The sequence below is a fragment of the Hemiscyllium ocellatum genome, chromosome 6 (genome assembly GCF_020745735.1).
Source record: "Hemiscyllium ocellatum isolate sHemOce1 chromosome 6, sHemOce1.pat.X.cur, whole genome shotgun sequence".
Taxonomy (NCBI): Eukaryota; Metazoa; Chordata; class Chondrichthyes; order Orectolobiformes; family Hemiscylliidae; genus Hemiscyllium; species Hemiscyllium ocellatum.
This window is the reverse complement of record NC_083406.1, coordinates 66484759-66504011: the sequence shown is the minus strand read 5'-3', so window position 1 is coordinate 66504011 and position 19253 is coordinate 66484759. Positions and strand designations below refer to the sequence as shown.

The 19253-nt window shown below is 40.4% G+C and overlaps 1 protein-coding gene across 8 annotated transcripts in view; it reads right to left on the bottom strand.

Annotated features, from left to right (window-relative positions):
• The window catches only part of tenm4 (teneurin transmembrane protein 4), a 452208-nt gene that overhangs the window by 107371 nt on the left and 325584 nt on the right, over positions 1–19253 (bottom strand). For all 8 annotated transcript variants that reach the window (XM_060826616.1, XM_060826618.1, XM_060826612.1 and 5 more), the window contains 2 exons: positions 9333–9479; positions 7907–8123 (listed from right to left, as the gene is read on the bottom strand). In XM_060826616.1, coding sequence (XP_060682599.1) covers positions 7907–8123; positions 9333–9479 — 364 coding nt within the window. The remainder of the gene's footprint in view (positions 1–7906; positions 8124–9332; positions 9480–19253) is intronic.

The following is a 19253-nucleotide window of genomic DNA, read 5'->3' as shown; positions in this document are numbered from 1 at the left end:
ACCAGAGAAAATCATGACACCTGTGCAGTAGAAAGTTTGCGCTATCCAAACAGCATCCACTATACGTCAATCATGTTATAGTCAGTTCGCCTTCACGAAACGCATGCTATACCAGAAATAGCTGCACATTCAAGATTGGATTGTGAAAGCAATATAGGATATTGGAAGAGTTGCAGAACTGGATGGGAAGATACCAGATAAGAAGAGGAAAAATATAGATGAGATAGGAAGAAATAGATTTTATGGGATAGGAATGAGGCGATACAATGGGTTGAACTGAGTCGGTTTTGTCTTTGCTTTATTCCTTTCTCCTCTTCTTATCTGCTAAAACAGTACAGTGTCTGTCTCCATCTCTTCAGGGCATAAACCACATCTAGGAAGCGGATGTAGGTTTGCTCGCTAAGCTGAAAGGTTCATTTCCAGACATTTCATTATTCTACTAGGTAACGTCTTCAGTGGGCCTCAGGCAAAGCAATGCTGAAAGTTCCTACTTTCTATTTATATGTTTGGGTTTCTTTGGTTGATGATGTAATTTCGTGTGATGATGTTATTTCCTGTGGTGAAGTCACTTCCTGTTCCTTTACTCAGGGGGTGATAGATGAGGTCTAACTCGATGTGTTTGTTGATTGAGTTCCTGTTGGAATGCCATGCTTCTCGGAATTCTCGTGCGCGACTTTGTTTGGCTTGTCCTGGGATGGATGTGTTGTCCCAGTCGAAGTGGTGTCCTTCCTCATCCATATGTGAGGATACTAGTGAGAGAGGGTCATGTCTTTTTGTGGCTCATTGGTGTTCATGTATCCTGGTGGCTAGTTTTCTGCCTGTTTGTCTAATGTAGTGTTTGTTACAGTCCTTGCATGGTATTTTGTAAATCACATTAGTTTTGCTTGTTGTCGGTATAGAGTCTTTCAAGTTCATTAACTGCTGTTTTAATGTGTTGGTGGGTTTGTGGGCTACCATGATGCCAAGGGGTCTGAGTAGTCTGGCAGTCATTTCTGAGATGTCTTTGATGTAGGGGAGATGGCCAGGGTTTCTGTATGTGTTTTGTCTGCTTGTTTGGGTTTGTTGCTGAGAAAACATATACAGAATTCAAATTCGACCTTCCAAAATGAATCACATCACATTTCTCTAGGTTGAACTCCATCTGCCACTTCTCAGCCCAGCTCTGCATCCTGTCAATGTCTTGTTGTAGCCTGCAACAGCCCTCAACATTACCAGTGACCTTTGTGACATCGGCAAACTCACTAACCAACTTTTCCACTTCTTCATCCAAGTCATTTATAAAAATTACAAAGAGCCAAGACTGAAGAACAGATCCCTGTGGGACACCACTGGTCACCAATCTCCAGGCAGAATACTTTCCATCCACTGCCACTCATTGTCATTTTTCAGCCAAATTTCCCTGTATCCCATATCTCCTAACTTCCTGAATGAGCCTACCATGGAGAACCTTCAGAAAATGCCTTACTGAAATCTATATATACCACATCCACTGCTCAACCATTGTCAACTTGTCTTGTTACATCCTCAAATAGCTCAAAAGGGCTTGTGAGGCATGACCTGCCTCTCACAAAACCATGCTGACTATCTTTAACCAAACTATCGTTTTCCAAGTAGTTATAATTCTGATCTCTCAGAATCCTTTCCAGTAGTTTGCCTATCACAGATGCAAGACTGACTGGTCTGTAATTCACAGGGATTTCCATATTACTTTTCTTGAACAGAGGAACAACATTCTTCTCCCTCAAATCATCTGGTACTATTCCCATGGAGAGTGAGGATGCAACGATCATCACCAGACGCACAGCAGACTCATTCCTCCCTTCATGTATTAACTTTGGAAAAATCTGGTCCAGCCTTGGGGACTATCTATCTTGATGCTTTCCAGAATTTCCAGCGCATCCACTTCCTTAATATCAATCTGTTCAAGCCTATTAACCTGGTCCACGGTGTTCTCACTATCAACAAGGTCCCTCACTCTTCTGAATACTGAAGCAAAAGATCATTTTGGGCCTCCCCTACCTCTTTAGACTCCAGCCACAAGTTCCCTCCACTATCCCTGAAGGACCCTACCTTCTCTTTGATCATTTGCTTATTCCTTACGTTAAGTGTAGAATGTCTTTAGGTTTTCCCTAAACCTTCCTGCCAAGCTTTTTCCGTGCGCCCTCCTAGCTCTCCTCAGTCCAATTTTGATTTCTTTCCTCGCTACCCTGTATTCCTCTAAAGCTATGCCAGATCCTTGTTTCCTCAACCTTAAGTAACCTTCCTTCTTCCTCTTGAGGAGAAACCCCTCTTGTCAGCCAAGGCTCCTTCACCTTATCATTCCTTGCCTGTCTCAGTAGGACAAAGTTATCCAACATTTGCAACAAGTGCTCCCTAAACGGCCTCCACATTTTTGTTGTGCATTTCCCATAGAACAATTGTTCCCAATTTGTACTCCACAGCTCCTGTCTAATTGCAGTATAATTTTCCCTCCCCCAATTAAATACCTTCCCACACTGTCTGTCCCTATGAGGCAGTTGTGATCACTGTCACCGAAATGCTCTCCCACCGAGAGATCTGATACCTGGCCTGGCTCGCTGCCTCACATCCATTCCAATATGGCCTCCCCCCAGTTGGCATATCTACTTATTGAGTCAGAAATCCTTCCTGGACACACCTGACAAAATCAGATCTAACCAGACCATCTGCACTAAGGAGGTTCCAATCAATATTGGGGAAGTTAAAGTCACCCTAACAACTCTGTTACTTCTGCACCTTTCCAAGATCTGCTGTCCAATCTGTTCTTCCATCTCTCTGCTGCTCTTGGGGGGATCTATAGCAAACACCCAATAAGGTGACTGCTCCTTTATTTATCTGTTTGCAATAAATCTGTGTAGTAGTTTTAAAAAGTAGGCTATATCCTCCTAGAATGATTATTATTCCAGCACAGAAAATTATGAGGACATGCAATGCATTCTGGAACACAGCACTGGAAGTTCCTGAATTGGCCTCTGCTCACTATACATTTACCTAGATGCTTGGGAAGTAACCACATTTACTGTGTTGTCGGAGTGAGTGCTCACTTTTGGCAGTGGTCTATAATGGTGAACCAGAGGAAATTATGGAGTGCAAAATTCACAGAATGTACTGAGATTTAAAGTGACTTGATAAGCTGACAACACAGATAATTCATAGCATGCTTAACATGATGACCTTTGCTACTTCTGGTTGCTGGCATTCCATAATAGCTACAATTTCTATCATAGTTGTTAAGGACTACAGAACAGTGGATAGTGAAGTGAGACTAATTGAGTTGCTTTGCTGAGAGCAGGCAAAGATGATGGGCCAAATGGCCTGCAGTGTTGTAAGAGTCTAATATTTTACTCTGAAAATTTTATTGCCAGAACAAACTCAACGACAACCAAATTCATGGAATTCCATTTTATATTTTGTAAAAATTAATAATTTTTAAATGAAGTCCATAACTTCATCACGCATGAGCGTGATGACTCATGCCTGCAATGAGCAGATTGTGCACATGTATTCACAATATGGAAGATGTTTGTTATGCATCACATCCATCAGCACTGTTACAGTTCATGTCCCAAGTAAAAATGTTTCTCAGAGTCAACAGCTCATTGCAAAAATAGTGCTAGTTGGAGTTCAAAAAATGAGTCATCGCACACTGCAATATCCTGTGAGATGTACATATTTCATAATACCCAGGCAAACTTTATTTGCACTTTTCTCTGATATGGCTTACTGACTATAAGCACAATGTTTCTCTTTAATTATGAATTAACATCAAAAATAAGCAAGAAAAATGCTTCAGTAAGGAAAGTTGTAGCTCACAAGAAAGAAGAATAGTAATGTTTACAATCCATTTGCTCCACCTAGGAATGAACTAAATAATACTCTCATCCATTTAGACAATCCCAAAGACTTTCATGTATAATTTTACAGAAAAAATAAATATAAAGAACAATCTGGAAATATATTTAAAACAGAGTTAATTTAAATGACCAGGGCAGATATGAAGGATGCACAGTTCCTTGTGTCACTGTTTGAAACTGCACTTTTGTTCTGAATATTTGGATGGGATTTTTCATTCCCCACCATGCTGAGAAGACTGGCCAGTGGGTGTCACATCAATTAAATGAACCTTCAACCATGAGGTTCTCCCCCTTTAGGTGACACAGTGAGCATATCAGCAACAGGTTAGAAAAAATCAACTGCATTTTGTTACTGAATTTGAATTAATTTTGTCTTCCCAATTAACTTCTACCCACTTGAGAAACTTGACTTTTTCAGAAACCCCAAAGCAAAAGGCAAATGTTTATTTGGAAACTGTACTTCTTCTGCCACTTATGCATAAGAACCTGCTGCTTTGTCCTTACAGCATTATGGCTCTAAAGGTTGCTCGCAGTCACTTGTGGTTGTCACATCTCCAAGGTCAGGCAACACTTCCAAGAAGTCTCAGGCAACCTGTCTCCCTGGGCCATCTTCAAGCCTGACTAGCACAGAGCACTTAAAAGGCACTTATGGCTGTGTAGCAGAATTTAGTAAACATTGCAAAGGGTGGCTATTAATAACACGGAACTGTGAAAGCAGTAATGAGAAGAAAGGAAAATTATTGTGCTCAAGTCTAGAATGTGGGTGTGTGCTCCTATCAGGCAGTGGGGGTGGGGATGGGGGTTGGGAAGAAGGGATGCTCCACTTAGCCCATGGACTAAGCCCCAATGTGCATGGGCATTGTTGGTCTGTCCAGTGTGCATGGAAGTCTGTCCAGGGCATTGTTCATACTGAAAACAACATATGCCTGAGGTGTGATCTAGGAGATTGGTGAATTGCAGGGAATGGAGGCAATTTTGTGTTGTGGTTGGATAATTGGAACCTTGGGGTGGGACCTCATGATCTTGTTGGTTGCATGGTCGGGGAACATGGTCTGATCTAGGAACATTAGGGTACAAGAGGCTTTGAGTAAGGGAGGCATATGGCTCTGCAGAAGCATTGGGACTTCAATGTCCAGGGGCCCCTGGGGAAGGACCTCAATAATTGACAGTGGAGAAATGAGAAGTGGATTGAGGGTCACGAGGTAATAGAGATGGTGAACCAGTGAGGCGATGGAACAAAACTGGGGAGAGATGGAGAGTCAGATGGTGGAATTGGAACTTGAATGGCCCTATGAGCAGCTGAGTCTCTCCATTCTGAAAAGGTATTCACCTATTGTGTCATGCTTTGTCTAAGTAGAAATGGCTGCAGCTGAATTAGGAAGAGTTTTTAGTTTGGGGGGGGGCTTGTGGAGTTACATCTTGCATGCTTTGGCCAACTGACAAGGCCTGCAGTTAATCATCTGTCCACTGGATGGATAACCAGATGCAGCTGTCTTCAATTCTTACAATGCCAGATATCAATAATCCTCCAAGGATCACATTTCAATGAGATCACTTGAAGTTAAAGATTTAAAGTAATTTTCTCCTGATTGTCACCCCACGTTCTCTGAGGATGCACTAAGCAATGCAGTAAGGGAGCCAAAAGCAATATAGAAACAATCTCATTAGCACGATCCAACCACCTAAAATCTGGCATGTTCTGGCACCTTGATTAGCTGGCACTGCCACACTGCCATTCTTCTGTTCATCTTGGTCCTCAGAAGAAATCAGAGGCTTTGACTGCTCCAATAGCAAAAAGAAGAGCAAGATGTCTCTCAGCAGCAGCAGGAACAGGAGCAGCATGAGGCAGGATCAGCTACTAACCAGCAGAAGCACCACAGACTGCACGAGGTGGCTCATGTAGATGGCAAATGATGGCCCAAAAATATATCTATATGGTTCAAAGCAGCTATCTCCATATGACAGATTATCAATGTCAGCAATGCCTCAGATTGTCTCGGGAAGCTGTCACCTACAGAAGCAGTCAAAATGATAAAAGGACTGGACAAAATCCAGCCTTGTGCTGATAGGCGGCAAGTAACAATCTTACTGCACAAATGCCAGGCCATGACCACCTCCAAATGGAGAATCTCACCACTGCCCCTTGATGCTGACTGCCATGACCATCACTGAATCCCCACAATCGACATCCTGGAGGTTACCATTGACCAGAAACTTAAATGGACTAGCCATATAACTACTGTGGCTGTAAGTACATATCAGTGGCTAGGAATACTGCAGCAAGTGACTCACCTCCTGATTCCTCAGGGTCTGTCCACCTTTTAGTAGACACAAGTAAAGAGAATGATGGAATACTCCACACTTGCCACAGTTCCAACAAACTCAAGAAGTTTGACACCACCCAGGACAAAGCAGCCCACTTGATTGGTACCACATTCACAAAGATTCATGTCTTTCCCTGCTGTGTTCCATCTACAAGAAACTCTACAGAAATTCACCAAGGTTCCTTAGATGGCACCTTCCAAGCCCATGACACTTGCATCTAGAAGGACAAGGCAACAGAACACCACAGCCTGCAATTTCCCCTCCAATTCACTCACCATCCTTTGGAATCATATTGTTGTTCCTTCATTGTCATTGGGTCAAGATCCTGGAACTCCCCCCTTTAATGGCATTGTATATTTACATAAAGGATGAGGATGACAGAGGTTAAAGAAGGCAGTTAACTATCTCCTTCTCAAATGCAATAAGGTATGGGCAATAAATTCTGGTCAAGCCAACAATGTGCACCACCCCAAGAGCAGGCCAGAGACTAGGAATATTGCAGCAAGTAATTCACTTGCCAATTCCCCAAAGCCTGTCCATCATCTACAAGGCCCAGGTCAGGAGTGTGATGGAATGCTCTCCACTTGCCTGGATGGATATAGTTCCACTTAAGAAGTTTGACACCATTCAGGACAAAGCAGCCCACTTAATTGGCATCATGTCCACAAACATCCACTCCCTCTAACACCGACGTTCAATAGCAGTAGTGTGTACTATCTACAAGATGTATTGCAGAAATTGACCAAAGATCCTCAGAACTGAAAATGTGTTGCTGGAAAAGCGCAGCTGGTCAGTCAGCATCCAAGGAGCAGGAGAATTGACATTTCGGGCATGAGCCCTTCTTCAGAAGCTCTCTTCCCTCTTGCAAGGATGCCTTCCTTGAAGAAGCTCTCTTCCCCTCTTGCATAGATCCTCAGACAGCACCTTCCAAGCCTATGACACTTGCATCTAGAAGGACAGGGGCATCAGATACACAGGAACACCACCACCTTCAAGCTCCCTTTCAAACCACTTACCATCCTGACTTGATAATATATCAGCATTCTTTCACTGTCACTGGGTCAAAATCCTGGAATGCTCTCCCTCGTGGCATTGTAGATCAACCCACAGCAGATGTACTGCAGCAGTTCAAGAAGGCAGCTCAATACCACCTTCTCAAGGGCAACTAGGGATGGGCAATGAATGCTGGCCAGCTGGCAATGTCCACATCCCACACATGAAAGAAAAGAGCTTAAAACTCAGATGATTGTGAGACAATTCTCACTATTTGTTTCCTAATGCCAACTGAAAAATGGAAAATCCAGCCTTTGGCTTTAAACATAATTTAGCGATCACTCATGATTGATGCAGGGTAACAAGCAAGATATTATAGTGTTCAGAGCCAGGGCTATTTTCAATCATGACATAAAGACATAATTCAGTCCTAACTCTAATGCTACACATTATGATCTTATTCTTTTTCCACATTTATAAGAAAAAATGGCAAATACAATCATGCCATTTCTCCATCCCACCATTACTACGTTGCAACAACTTCATTGGCTGGGAAGTCTCTACTGCTGAATGCATACAGAAGCTTTCATTATAAATGTAGACAAAACTTCTAAATAGAAAAAGTTGGCAATAAGACAGTGCAAATGTCAAATTTTAACATAGTTTACAATCATGCCACAGATGCATTTTGAAATACCTGAAATGAAAACGCTTACCCACTGTTGAAAGGATTTTCACCAGGGATCACATGTGTGCTATCCTTGCGGATGAGGAATTTGACTCTGTCATAGAAGGATTGAAGATTTTGTTGTAAAGTTGGCATCTGTGTTTGCTGAATAACATCAAGAGGATCAGGTGATCCAAGACACAGAGGATTATCGTGACATAAAGGCTGAAGACAGCAGTCAGGGTCCATGCAATCTATTAAGCCATCTGGGAGAGAAAGAACCAAAATATCTGTAACAAATTAATTAATACTCTTTAAAAAGATGACTCGGGCCTATTAATACAGGAAGGCAAAAACTCTTCTTTCTAATTCACTGAGAGAGGGTTTATTCCTGACAATTAAACATCAGACATCAACATCTCCATATATGTGTTATGATCCACTCTTTAAATATCTCAAGGAGGCCTTCATCACCAAATAATGTACAAAGAATAAACTTGTAGAATATGACATTTGGATTTGTTAGCAAAAAGGGAAGAACTTAAAAAGTGATTAAGTTGGGGATAAATTCAGGTTTTGGCTTACATTTCACCTTACTAATCATATTCTTGACTACCCCAAGTTCAAAGAGATTGGACAATGTACATTCATGCTGATGGGAATACAAACTAAAGACAGGAAACAGAAAATATCCTAGGGCTTTTCTACTATCTCAAGTTGTAAATGGAGGAAGTGGAAGAGAAAACAGGGATGTGCAGACAGTGTAATGATAAAACCTACATGTTTCAAGTTATAGAAATGGAAAATGAAGTTGGAAAAATTTATATGGAGATTTGCAGTATTGTGAAAGAACCAAGGCTGAAAGGTAACTCCTGCCTAACATGGACACTTAGGGTCTATACAACTCGGTTACTGGGAGATACTAACTGTTAAATACCAATTTATGCTCCTAAGTTTTGAAACTGTGATTAACTAACCTCAGAGAATTTCTTTACGCTGTATTATCAGAAGGATAGAATACCCAGCAAATGTTATGTATGAAACTTGGCTGAGAGGTACGCTGACAAATTATCAAAAACCCTTTGGCAAAGATTTAGTTCATAACAAAAGCTCTGATGTTACATATAGACTTCTCTCAAAGTATCAGAGCTTACTAAATGCAGCTGAGTGAAAACTTATAAAACTGCTCCTGATATGCACAATAAAGAAAAACTTATTTATCTCCATTGGAAAAAGATTCCATGTTGCAGTCTGCAATGTTGACAAAAAAAAATCAAGAAATGTATACAGAATTCCTGAGGAGTGAAGCATTTTCAAATATTGGCCAAGTGGGGTCTGGTTAAACTTTGCAGTTGCATTCACATAAATATTCATGAATAATAAATCAATATGATCATGAGTATTTAAACAGGAACGACATGTTGATCTACACCTTTGGCCTCTTGTTGAACTGTCAAATGCACATAGCTTCTTACCTCCATCATTATCTTTTCCATCGCCACAAGCAGTTTCCATGGAGGTGTCACATCCAGCACCCCTCCAGCCCAGCTGACACATACAATGCCAACCATTCTGATCCAGTGTGCATCGCCCATTTCCATTACATAGACCCGGGCAACCTTCTGTCAATAGAAACAAGTTTCAACATTCATATTTTTACTTTTTTGTTTTAAGTCATTACAGTTCAGTATGGGGCATATTGGGGTTGATCTGGAGTATGTGAGCTACTGTAAAATGAATGATAACAAATCAATAGCCTGATTTATATCTCTCCTGCTTCCATTGAAGTCAATGAAAATAAAGCTTGGGAGTGATATAAAATGTCAAGATCTACTATATTATTTTCTACATTCAGTTTTCAACATATACAAAACCAAAACCTGAAAATTATTTTTCTCTACATAAACTGTTCATGAAGTAAAGCTACCTTGGTGAACTGTTACAAAGTAATTTATTATCTGCTTCAAGGAGCCATGTTTTGATTTATTTTTTATTCTTGCATGGGAATTGGGTGTCACAGGCAATGCCAGCATTGGTTGCCATCCTTAGCTTGCTCAGCCATTTGAAAGGGCAGTTCAGAGTCTATCACATTGTGATGGGTGTGGAGTTACATGTGGGTCAGACTAGGTTCGGATGATTTCATTCTCTAAAGCTTATTTGTAAACCAGATGGGTTTTATGAGAATTGTTTATCATTAGCCCAGCTTTAAATTCCAGATATTATTGAAATCAAATTTCACCATCTGCAATCTATGGGGTTCAAAGCCATATCCCCAGCATTTTAAGCTGGACCTCTGGATTACTGGCCCAATGGCATGAAAGCTATGTCACCATCTTCTCCTAGTCTAGAAGCTTTGTGAAAGGGAAGTTCTGCAAGCTAAAAAGTAACTTTTCCCAGTGAACTTAAATCTTTCATTAGATGCATCCACTAATTAAAAACATAAATACCTGGCCAACAGAATTTTTCATTGTTACTGACAATCTTTTCAGACATTAGCAAGCGGGGAGACTGCACACATTCCATTAGCGGTAACAGCTTCTGGTTTTTTGGACATCCACACATATTGATATTTTCTTCCTCAAATATATGTTCATATAGCTCCTTTAACCTTTGAAAATACACTTAGTCACACATATCCATACTGAATTAGTGGGCTACCAATTCCACTAGTTCATTGCATTTCTTTGAAATCATATACAATACTTCTCATTACTTGGTAAACTCCAACTTTTTACAAATTAATTTTAAATTGGGGGGTGTTCAGAATATACCACTCTCTTTGCCTTACCTTTGGGGACCATACATTCTGCTGCCTAGACTCCAAGGTCTGGATGAGTCTTATGCAGCATATAGCCCCAGCATATTCAGCCTCTCCCTATTGTTCAAACCCTCCATTTCCGGAACAATCCTTGTAGATCTCTTGTGCACCCTTTCAAGTTTAACACCATTTTTTGTGTGGGAAATAAAGTAGGGCTGAATTTAAAGCATAAGTGCTTTTTGAGCTATTGTTTTGATCATGTTTACTTTTTCAAATCCTTTTTGACACAGTGTAAAAGTGATAGTTTAGAGTAATGCATGGACAGGTGTCAATTGCAATTTTAAAGTAAAAGTATGTGAATTAATGCATTTTCAAAGGAAAAAAGTACAATAGAAGTATACGTTGAAGAAAAATGAAGGGTTCTGCAGCCAACTCACATGGTGGCACATTCACTTTCTGGGCCATCAAGTGGGTAATTGTGCACCATGTAAACTGATCACTAGTACTGACACTTCATTTATGACTCTACATTGGGAGTGCTTTCATCCATTTCTTTATGTAGGACTTCTTCCTCTCTCCACGCTTTGCCAAAGCCTGGAGAATGTCTCAAATTAATTTGTAAGTGTGTACAGTGGGGACAATTCAGATTTTTCACAGCCTGCATTAAGTTAGCGCTCTGCATCAGGCCAAGCTATGCAAAGAACTTTGAAAAATCGTTTTTAAAAATTGACTCAACAAATTTGTGAGCAATTGCTCACTGCGTTGTTGATCAGGTTTGTGCCAGCAGACAGCAAAACCTACATTTAAAATTTTACTACAAATCAACCCCGAGTTTTTACCAGAGCATTTAAGTATTTCAGGATTTTAGCAAGAACAACAGATAAATTGTATTCTTCTTGTGGACTTAGAAAACTGGAGCTAAAAATTACAATTAAAATTCAAATGAGAACTTTTTAAAAAACATATTGCAAATTACATTTACTTAAGTGTTGCTGAATCTCTGAGGAAACTGGGTAAAAATTAGACATTTATGAAACTTTATTTTCGAATTTGAAGGCAAGAACAAATTACGGTATCCCAGAGAACATTGTATCTTAACATGTTATTTATTATACTTAGAATTTTAAGAGTTTTAAATTATGTCTTTAGCATAAAGGTTATGGATTACCATTTATTGTCACTGGTATAAACAAGCTAATTGCTGAGCTGGAGAAAATATGTAAGGTTTGTGGCTTGGGATAATGGAGGGGAAATCACCTTTAAAATAAGATTCACTTAAGTTGTCACTTGGTTCAGGTGAGGTAATATAGAGGTCAACATGTGATAATAGCGTGACAAATCTATTACACGAGGAAGCTTAATTAACAGGAATAAGGTAGAGATGGGAAATATTGGACAAATGGCCTCGAATCTGTCAGTAGGAAAATGCATTATTGAGGAATTAGTTAAAGGAATTTGAAAATCATGATGCAATCGAGCAGAGTTAGATGGGTTATGAAAGGAAAGTTTTGTTTGACAATTTTATTATTGTTCTTTGAGTTTATAACAAGGAAGGTGCATTGAATATATTTGAATTTTCAAAAGCTAATTGATGAGGTATTACATAAAAAGATACTGCACACAATTGGAATGCATGGCTTGAGAGGTAAATATTTTAGCATTGATAATGGATTGGCTGGCTAACAGGAAAGAGAGAGTTGGGATAAATTCGTTATTTTCCAGTTGGCAAGCTGTAATTGCTGCTAAGGTTTAAACTATTTACAATTTATATTAATGATGTTGATGAAGTGGCAGAATGCTTTGTTGCTAAAATTGCTGATAATACAAAGAGAAGTGAGAAATAAACTGTGAGGACACAAAGAGATGCCAAAAGGATATAGACCGTGGAGCATTGACTGTGTTATCTGCATACTTCCTGTCATTCCTGCATTTACTTAAAAAGAATACATTTCATTCTACGTGCCATCTACACCAAAGACAGTGACAGATTGTTGATGTTGAAGTTGTCTGTTGTAAACTCTTTGTTCCTCAAAATCTTCCTCAGCTGCAGCAACCTACTCTGAATTGGCCTCGTGCATGCCATTCAGCATTAATGCCCAGTCATTAATTGATATGGGTGAGAAGTTTACTTGCTACAACATAGACACAAAGCAATGGCAGTGATTGCACCTTCACCCTCTGGGTTTTCTTTACCGATTGATTACCCTCTGATTCAGTGTCACACAGCATGTCGACCAGGTTTCCTAAACTGAATAGTCCCATTTGCCTGCATTTGGCCCATGTCCCTCTAAACCTTTTCTATTGATGTACCTGTCCAAATGTTCTAATTATACCCACCTCCACCACTTCCTCTGGCAGCTCATTCCATAGATGCGCTATCCTTTGCATGAAAAAGTCACCCCTCAGGTCCCCTACCCTGTGGAAAGTACCTTGGCAATTAAACTTATATGGCCTTCATGATTTTATACATCTTTATAAGGTCACCCCTTAGCCCTCTGTGCTCCAGGGAAACAAGTCCCAGCCTCTCCTTATAATTCAAACCTTTTAGTCTTGCTAGTAGACCAAGCCAGTTTCTGTGGTCTGGTCCCAGGAGACGTCCCTGTCCCCTGCTCAGTGAATGCACTTAAGTGGCCAATGTAAGATTCTCTTTGGACAGCTAGAATTCTAAAAAGGCTTCATCCAGAAGCTCCACGATGATGATGTCTCTCATGAATTCAGTTGCTAACACATTATCAGTGATTTGGTATAGATCGCTTATAGAAGAATTTATAGGCCCTCTGACTGGAGTGACTGAACGTCACCCTGACTGAAGTATTTATAATCTTCAACCTGAAGTGCCAAGTTGATAATCATTTCAGCATCCTCTGGAGATACCAGTCTAATAGATGCCAGTCTTCTGCCATTCCATTCAGTCCATGTGATATCAATAAATAGCTGAACCCACTGGATATTGAAAACGCTGTGGACCCTGGCAATAATCGAATCATTGAATCCCTGCAGTGTAGAAACAGGCCCTTCAACCCAACAGGTCCATACCAACTCTCCAAAGATTATCTCACCATGACCCATTTTCCTATTACTCTACATTTACCCTGACTACTGTAACTAACCTACACATCCCTAAACACTATGGGCAATTTAGCATGCCCAATTCACCCAACCTGCACATCTTCAGATTGTCGGAGGAAACCAGAGCACCTGGAGGAAACCCACGCAGACACGGGGAGAATGTGCAAACTCCACACAGATAGTCGCCCGAGGCTGGAATCAAACCCGGGTCCCTAGCAGTGTGAGGCAGCAGTGGCAATAATATGGATAACTTGTGCTTCAGAGCTTGCTGCATCCAGGCTGTCCCAGTACAGCTATAATACTAATATATATACAAAAATGTGGAAAATTGACCAGTTTTGTTTCCTCTACATAAAAAGCAGAACAAATCCAACCCAGCAAATTACTGCCCCATATTTAAAGTGATGAAAGGTGCCATCAACAGTGCTATTGTGCAGCAGGTACTTAGCAATAACCTGCTCACTGATGCTCAGTTTGGGATCCACCTCATTACAGCTGGAGTTCAAACATGGTCAGAATGGCTGATTTCCAGAGATGAGGTGTGAATGACTGCCCTTGACACCAGGTCGCTTTTGTCCAGTGTATCATCAAGGACCCTGAGCAAAATAAGTCAATGGGAAGTGGGAGAAAACTCCCTCATGTTTGGAATCATACCTAGCACAAAGGGAAAAGGGAAAGTCAGAGTCATATAACATGGAAACAGACCCTTCAGCTCAATTTGTCCATGCTGACCAGGCTTCCTAAACTGAACTAGTTCCATTTGCATGTGCTTGACCCAAATCCCTCTAAATCTTTCCAATCCAAATCTTTTAAATGTTGTAACTGTATTCACCTCTACCACTTTCTCTGGTAGGTCACTCCACACAAGTGTCACCCTTTGTGTGAAAACGTTGCCCCTCAGGTCCCTTATAAATTTTTCCCCTCTCACCTTGAAGCTATACCCTCTAGCTTTGGACTCTCTGAACCTGGGGAAAAGATCTTAACTATTCACCTTATCTATGCCCCTCATAATTTTATAAACCTCAATACATCACACCTCAGCCTCCAACACTCCAGGGGAAAAAGTCCTAGACTACCCTTCCTCTCCGAACAATTTAAACCTTCCAGTCTTGGTGATATCCTTGTAAATCCTTTTTGCACCCTTTTCATTTTAATAACATTTGTCCTATAGCAGGGGAGCCAGATAATGGCCTCACCAATGTCTTGTATAGCCATAACATGACATCTCAACTCCTGTACTCAATGTTCTGACCAATGAAGGCAAGCATGCCACATGCCTTCTTCAGCACTCTGGCTCCCTGTAACGCTACTTTCAAAGAACTATGTACCTGCACCCCTAGATCTCTCTGTTCAACAACACTCTCCAGGAGCCTACCATTAAGTGTGTAAGTCCTGACCTGGTTTGCCTTACAAAAAAGCAACACGTTGCATTTATCTGAATTAAACTCTATTTGCCATTCCTCAGCCTACTGGCCCAGTTAATCAAGATCCTCTTAGATAACCTTCTTCACTGTCCACTATACCACCAATTTTGCTGTGACCCACGAACTTACTAACCATACCTCCTATATACTAATTCAAATTGTTTCGATAAAAGATGAACAACAGTGGACTTAGCATTAATCCCTGTGGCACATAGCAGATACATGGGAACAACACCACCACCTGAAAGTTCACCTCCAAACCATTCACTCTCCTGACCTGGAAATATATTGCCATTCCTTCTGTGCCTCTGGGGTCAAAATCCTGGAACATCCTCCCTAATGGGCTCGTCCATCAAATGGAGTGCAGTGATTCAAGAAGGCAGCACACCACCACTTTCTCAAGTACAACTAGGGATGGGTAACAGATATTAGCTCAGCCAGCTATCCCCACATGCCTGATTGAAATTTTAAAAAATGACTGCCCTAATGTTTCTGTCAAGCATCATTGCTGAATTGTTGAAGATGACCTGAGCATTCAAGAAGACAATTTAAGGAAAGAGGTTCTGAGATAAGAAACTCAGGGGAGCACACTTGGCTTTGAGGAAGAGACTGGCATCCCAGAGTCACACAGGACTCTGTGAGAGCTGGAAAATGCTGCAGGACAAGCTAGTTAAACAAAATGTCAAGGACTGAGGAAGTAATAAATAGATTCCAGTGTTATATTACATGTGAAAATGTAACTGCAGCCTGTGGTCTGTAAAATGTAAAAATGCAAAGTCCCTCTGCTCCTGAAGGAGTAACTGAATGCAGTGTGCTATCAGAAATGGAATAGGTTTTGCAGAAGATGGACATTGTTTGAAATAACCCATACCACCTTGTGGCATTTGTGCTGGTTCATAACTTGTCTGAATAAATCAAAGACATCACATATCACATATGTATTTGTATATTTTTTCAGGTAATCACTGAGGAATTGTTTATACAGCAAAAGATGGAAGAAGAAATTAAAGAATTTCTGCAGAAAATCAGTATTTTGTTTCACAACAAGAATGATCGGAATATGTGCAAGGTGAGCCTGGCATTACAGAAAATGGCAGTTACACAACACACATCAAGCAATAGAGAGGGAATTACACATTAGAAATAGAGTAATAAGAGTAAATGAACATACAACAGTATAGGAGTATCCAAATACGATACCAGACCTAAAGAGACTAAGAGAGCATTTGTGGAATATGTTTGTCGCACACAAAGTTTCTGAAAAAGCACCAAAATTAGATGACATTCTTATTGCCCGTGTAGCTGTTGTGGAGGAAGTATGTGATGTAGTGTTAAACTTTCAACCAAGACCAGTACCTGAATAATTTGAAGGAGGTTCCTGTAGATGTAAATCCTGCTTTAGGTGTCCAAAAGAGTCTAGTTTTCTTGAAACTTCAAATTTATTCTATTGTTGGTGGGGAAATCATAATTTCTGCTGCAATTCCAGATACCATTATTTGCAGAAGGACCGCTGCAAGCTGAATGGAACTGCGGGTGTAGTACCATTACTGACAGCAAGAGAAGCTCTTACTCTAAGAACTCTCTGTAAGAGCAAGGAGATCCATAACTTCTTCCTTTTCAGAATAGACTTTGAAGCGGTTTTTGCTCTTTTTGTCATTTGAACCAGTTCTTTAATCATTCATGTCATTGTAAGTGTCAAAGCCAAGGACCCAGCTGTTGAGAGAGGCAGTCTGCCAATATGTTTGCATTCCATTCCAGGGAGAATATGTTGGAGAGCACATATCCCTCAAAATGAGTAAAGAATACTGGTGGAGATTGATATCTTTGGTGAAAGAGACTTTGGAAGGGAAAGTGGACAATGATGCAAATGTTAATTATTAGGGATTAGACTGAAAGAGCTAGGGTCATGTACAGGATCAGGATGAATAGCTTTCATGCAAAGAGCTGAGTGCCATTATTAGCGGTGTCTTATGATGTCAGATCACAGATGTCAGGACCTGAAGGAAGAAGATGCTCGTGGAGTCCAGCTCAACAATGGTCTCTTTAAATAGCGTAAAGTATTAATATATATTCACTAATTTGTACTAGCGTGGTTTTCATTTGTCATCTGTCAAAAGCATCCAGAACTCAGTTGTGATATTTATACGGAATGGTTAACTAAGGATGGATGGCATGTTTGGTTCAATATGAGAAACAGCACAGTTTTCTATTTTGGTGGGAAGAATAGAGAAGCAGAACATTATTTAAACAAAAAGAGACTCACCAAATTCTGTGGTCTAATGGGATTCGGGTGTTTTTGTATATAGATCATAGAAAGTGAATATTCGGAAACAGAAAGCAATCAGAAATGCAATTTGGAATGTTAGCCTTGATTGTATTGGCAGGGTGGTGGGGAAACGAGATATAAACATCTATGACTGCATTGAGCACTATGAGATTACATTTTGGGCTTTATTTTAAGAGGAGGAGCGTGTCTCCATAAATTTTGCCCATGTTTCCATCCTGGAGAAAACATTCCATTTCACTGCAGAGTGTTAGCACAACATGGATGAAAGCAGTTACAAGTGATAAGCCCAAATCATGGCATGGAGTGCGAGATCATCTCCAATTGTTGGTGCAACCACAGTGTCATTCAGGTCAGTTACTGATTGTATCAAGTTGGGAAACTCTTTGCTCATAAGGAATTAACTTTCCATGGTCTGCCGGCTTCAATCAGTGCTTGGAGTTTTGCATCAATGCTCAATAAGTGGATCAAATCCATGCAATCTAACAAAACAATTGAAAATGAAAACAATGCTGACTGTGGAGCTGACACATACACAGGTTGACTGATGTCTTGCAGCTTCTTGATAATGTATGCATTGCAGCTGGCATTGACATGCAACTTGATAGGCTGAACATTGACACAGCAGCTCGACAAGAGACGAGGCTCGTAAAGACTGGATCACTGAAATGAAAAGATTATACACTTTCATCTGGCAGGGGGAAAGTTCAGAGGGAAATGCCTGAACAGATGTAGACTTCACTGTAAGAAATTCACTATTCTCAATGCCAGAAACCACGACAAATTGTTCAGAACATATTCTTTCCATTTGCCTCTCCACTCAAACAGGGCCAGCAAACCTCAGAAGTATCTATGGTCTACAATTGTACTTCACCACAGAGAGGGAAGACTAGTTTCCAAGGATAGCTTGACACAAGATATCCCAATGTTATCTATTGGGAGATTCCAAAGAAGAATAGGCATAGACCAAGAGGCATAGCTCTCCTATCTTGGGGCATCATGAGCTAGAGGAAAGATAACTTTAAACAGAAACTACGTGGGCTTTGCCAGAAGCTTTGTGTAATTAACACCTTCTTTCAGAATAAACCATGCCACAAGCTGTTCTAGAGACAACCATGATCAAGGCACTAGATGAATCTGACCATGAGCGATGTGGCACTCCAAACAGCGTTCTCAACATGCACAGCTATGACCAGCTAAATACCAGCTTGTTCTTCTGAAAGAAACCAGCCAAATTTTTAATGTAACTTAAGAAAGAATGGTTCTTCTAGGAAGCATAATAAAATGTGAAGTGATTATACCAGATAATCCTTGGAAAAGGGGTGAGGGGGCTTTGAGTATGAGATTAATGCATAACGATTCATCACATTGTAAGTAGAATATTAAAATGGTGGTAGTTACTGTTTTGAATGATTGTTGCATGCAGCTTGTGTTATCAGTACTATTCCTTGATCATATCCATCAGAAGGAGATCCAATGTTGTGGGTTTTAGTGCTACACGGCTCGAGGCACTGTTTTGCTGCTTATGAATGCAGGGTTCCCTCAAGCAGCAAGGCAAATTATCAAAAACTTGCCTGGAGAAAACAGAAAGAAAACCTGGGAAGATTAATGAGTGGAGAGTGTGACGAAGGGGTAAGGAGGTGTTTGGCTCCTTGTGCTTTTCTGACATTCTCACCCGATGGAAATTGGTTCTTGCTCCACTACAAGGAAAAGAGCAAACCATTTGCTTAGTATCTGATAAGTGGATAAGAGCCATTATATTCTTAAGATTTAACCAAGTATAAAAATTGTCGCTAAATAAATTGCTTGATTTTATTGATTTGATTAATTTATCATAGTCATGTTCCAAGATACAGTGAAA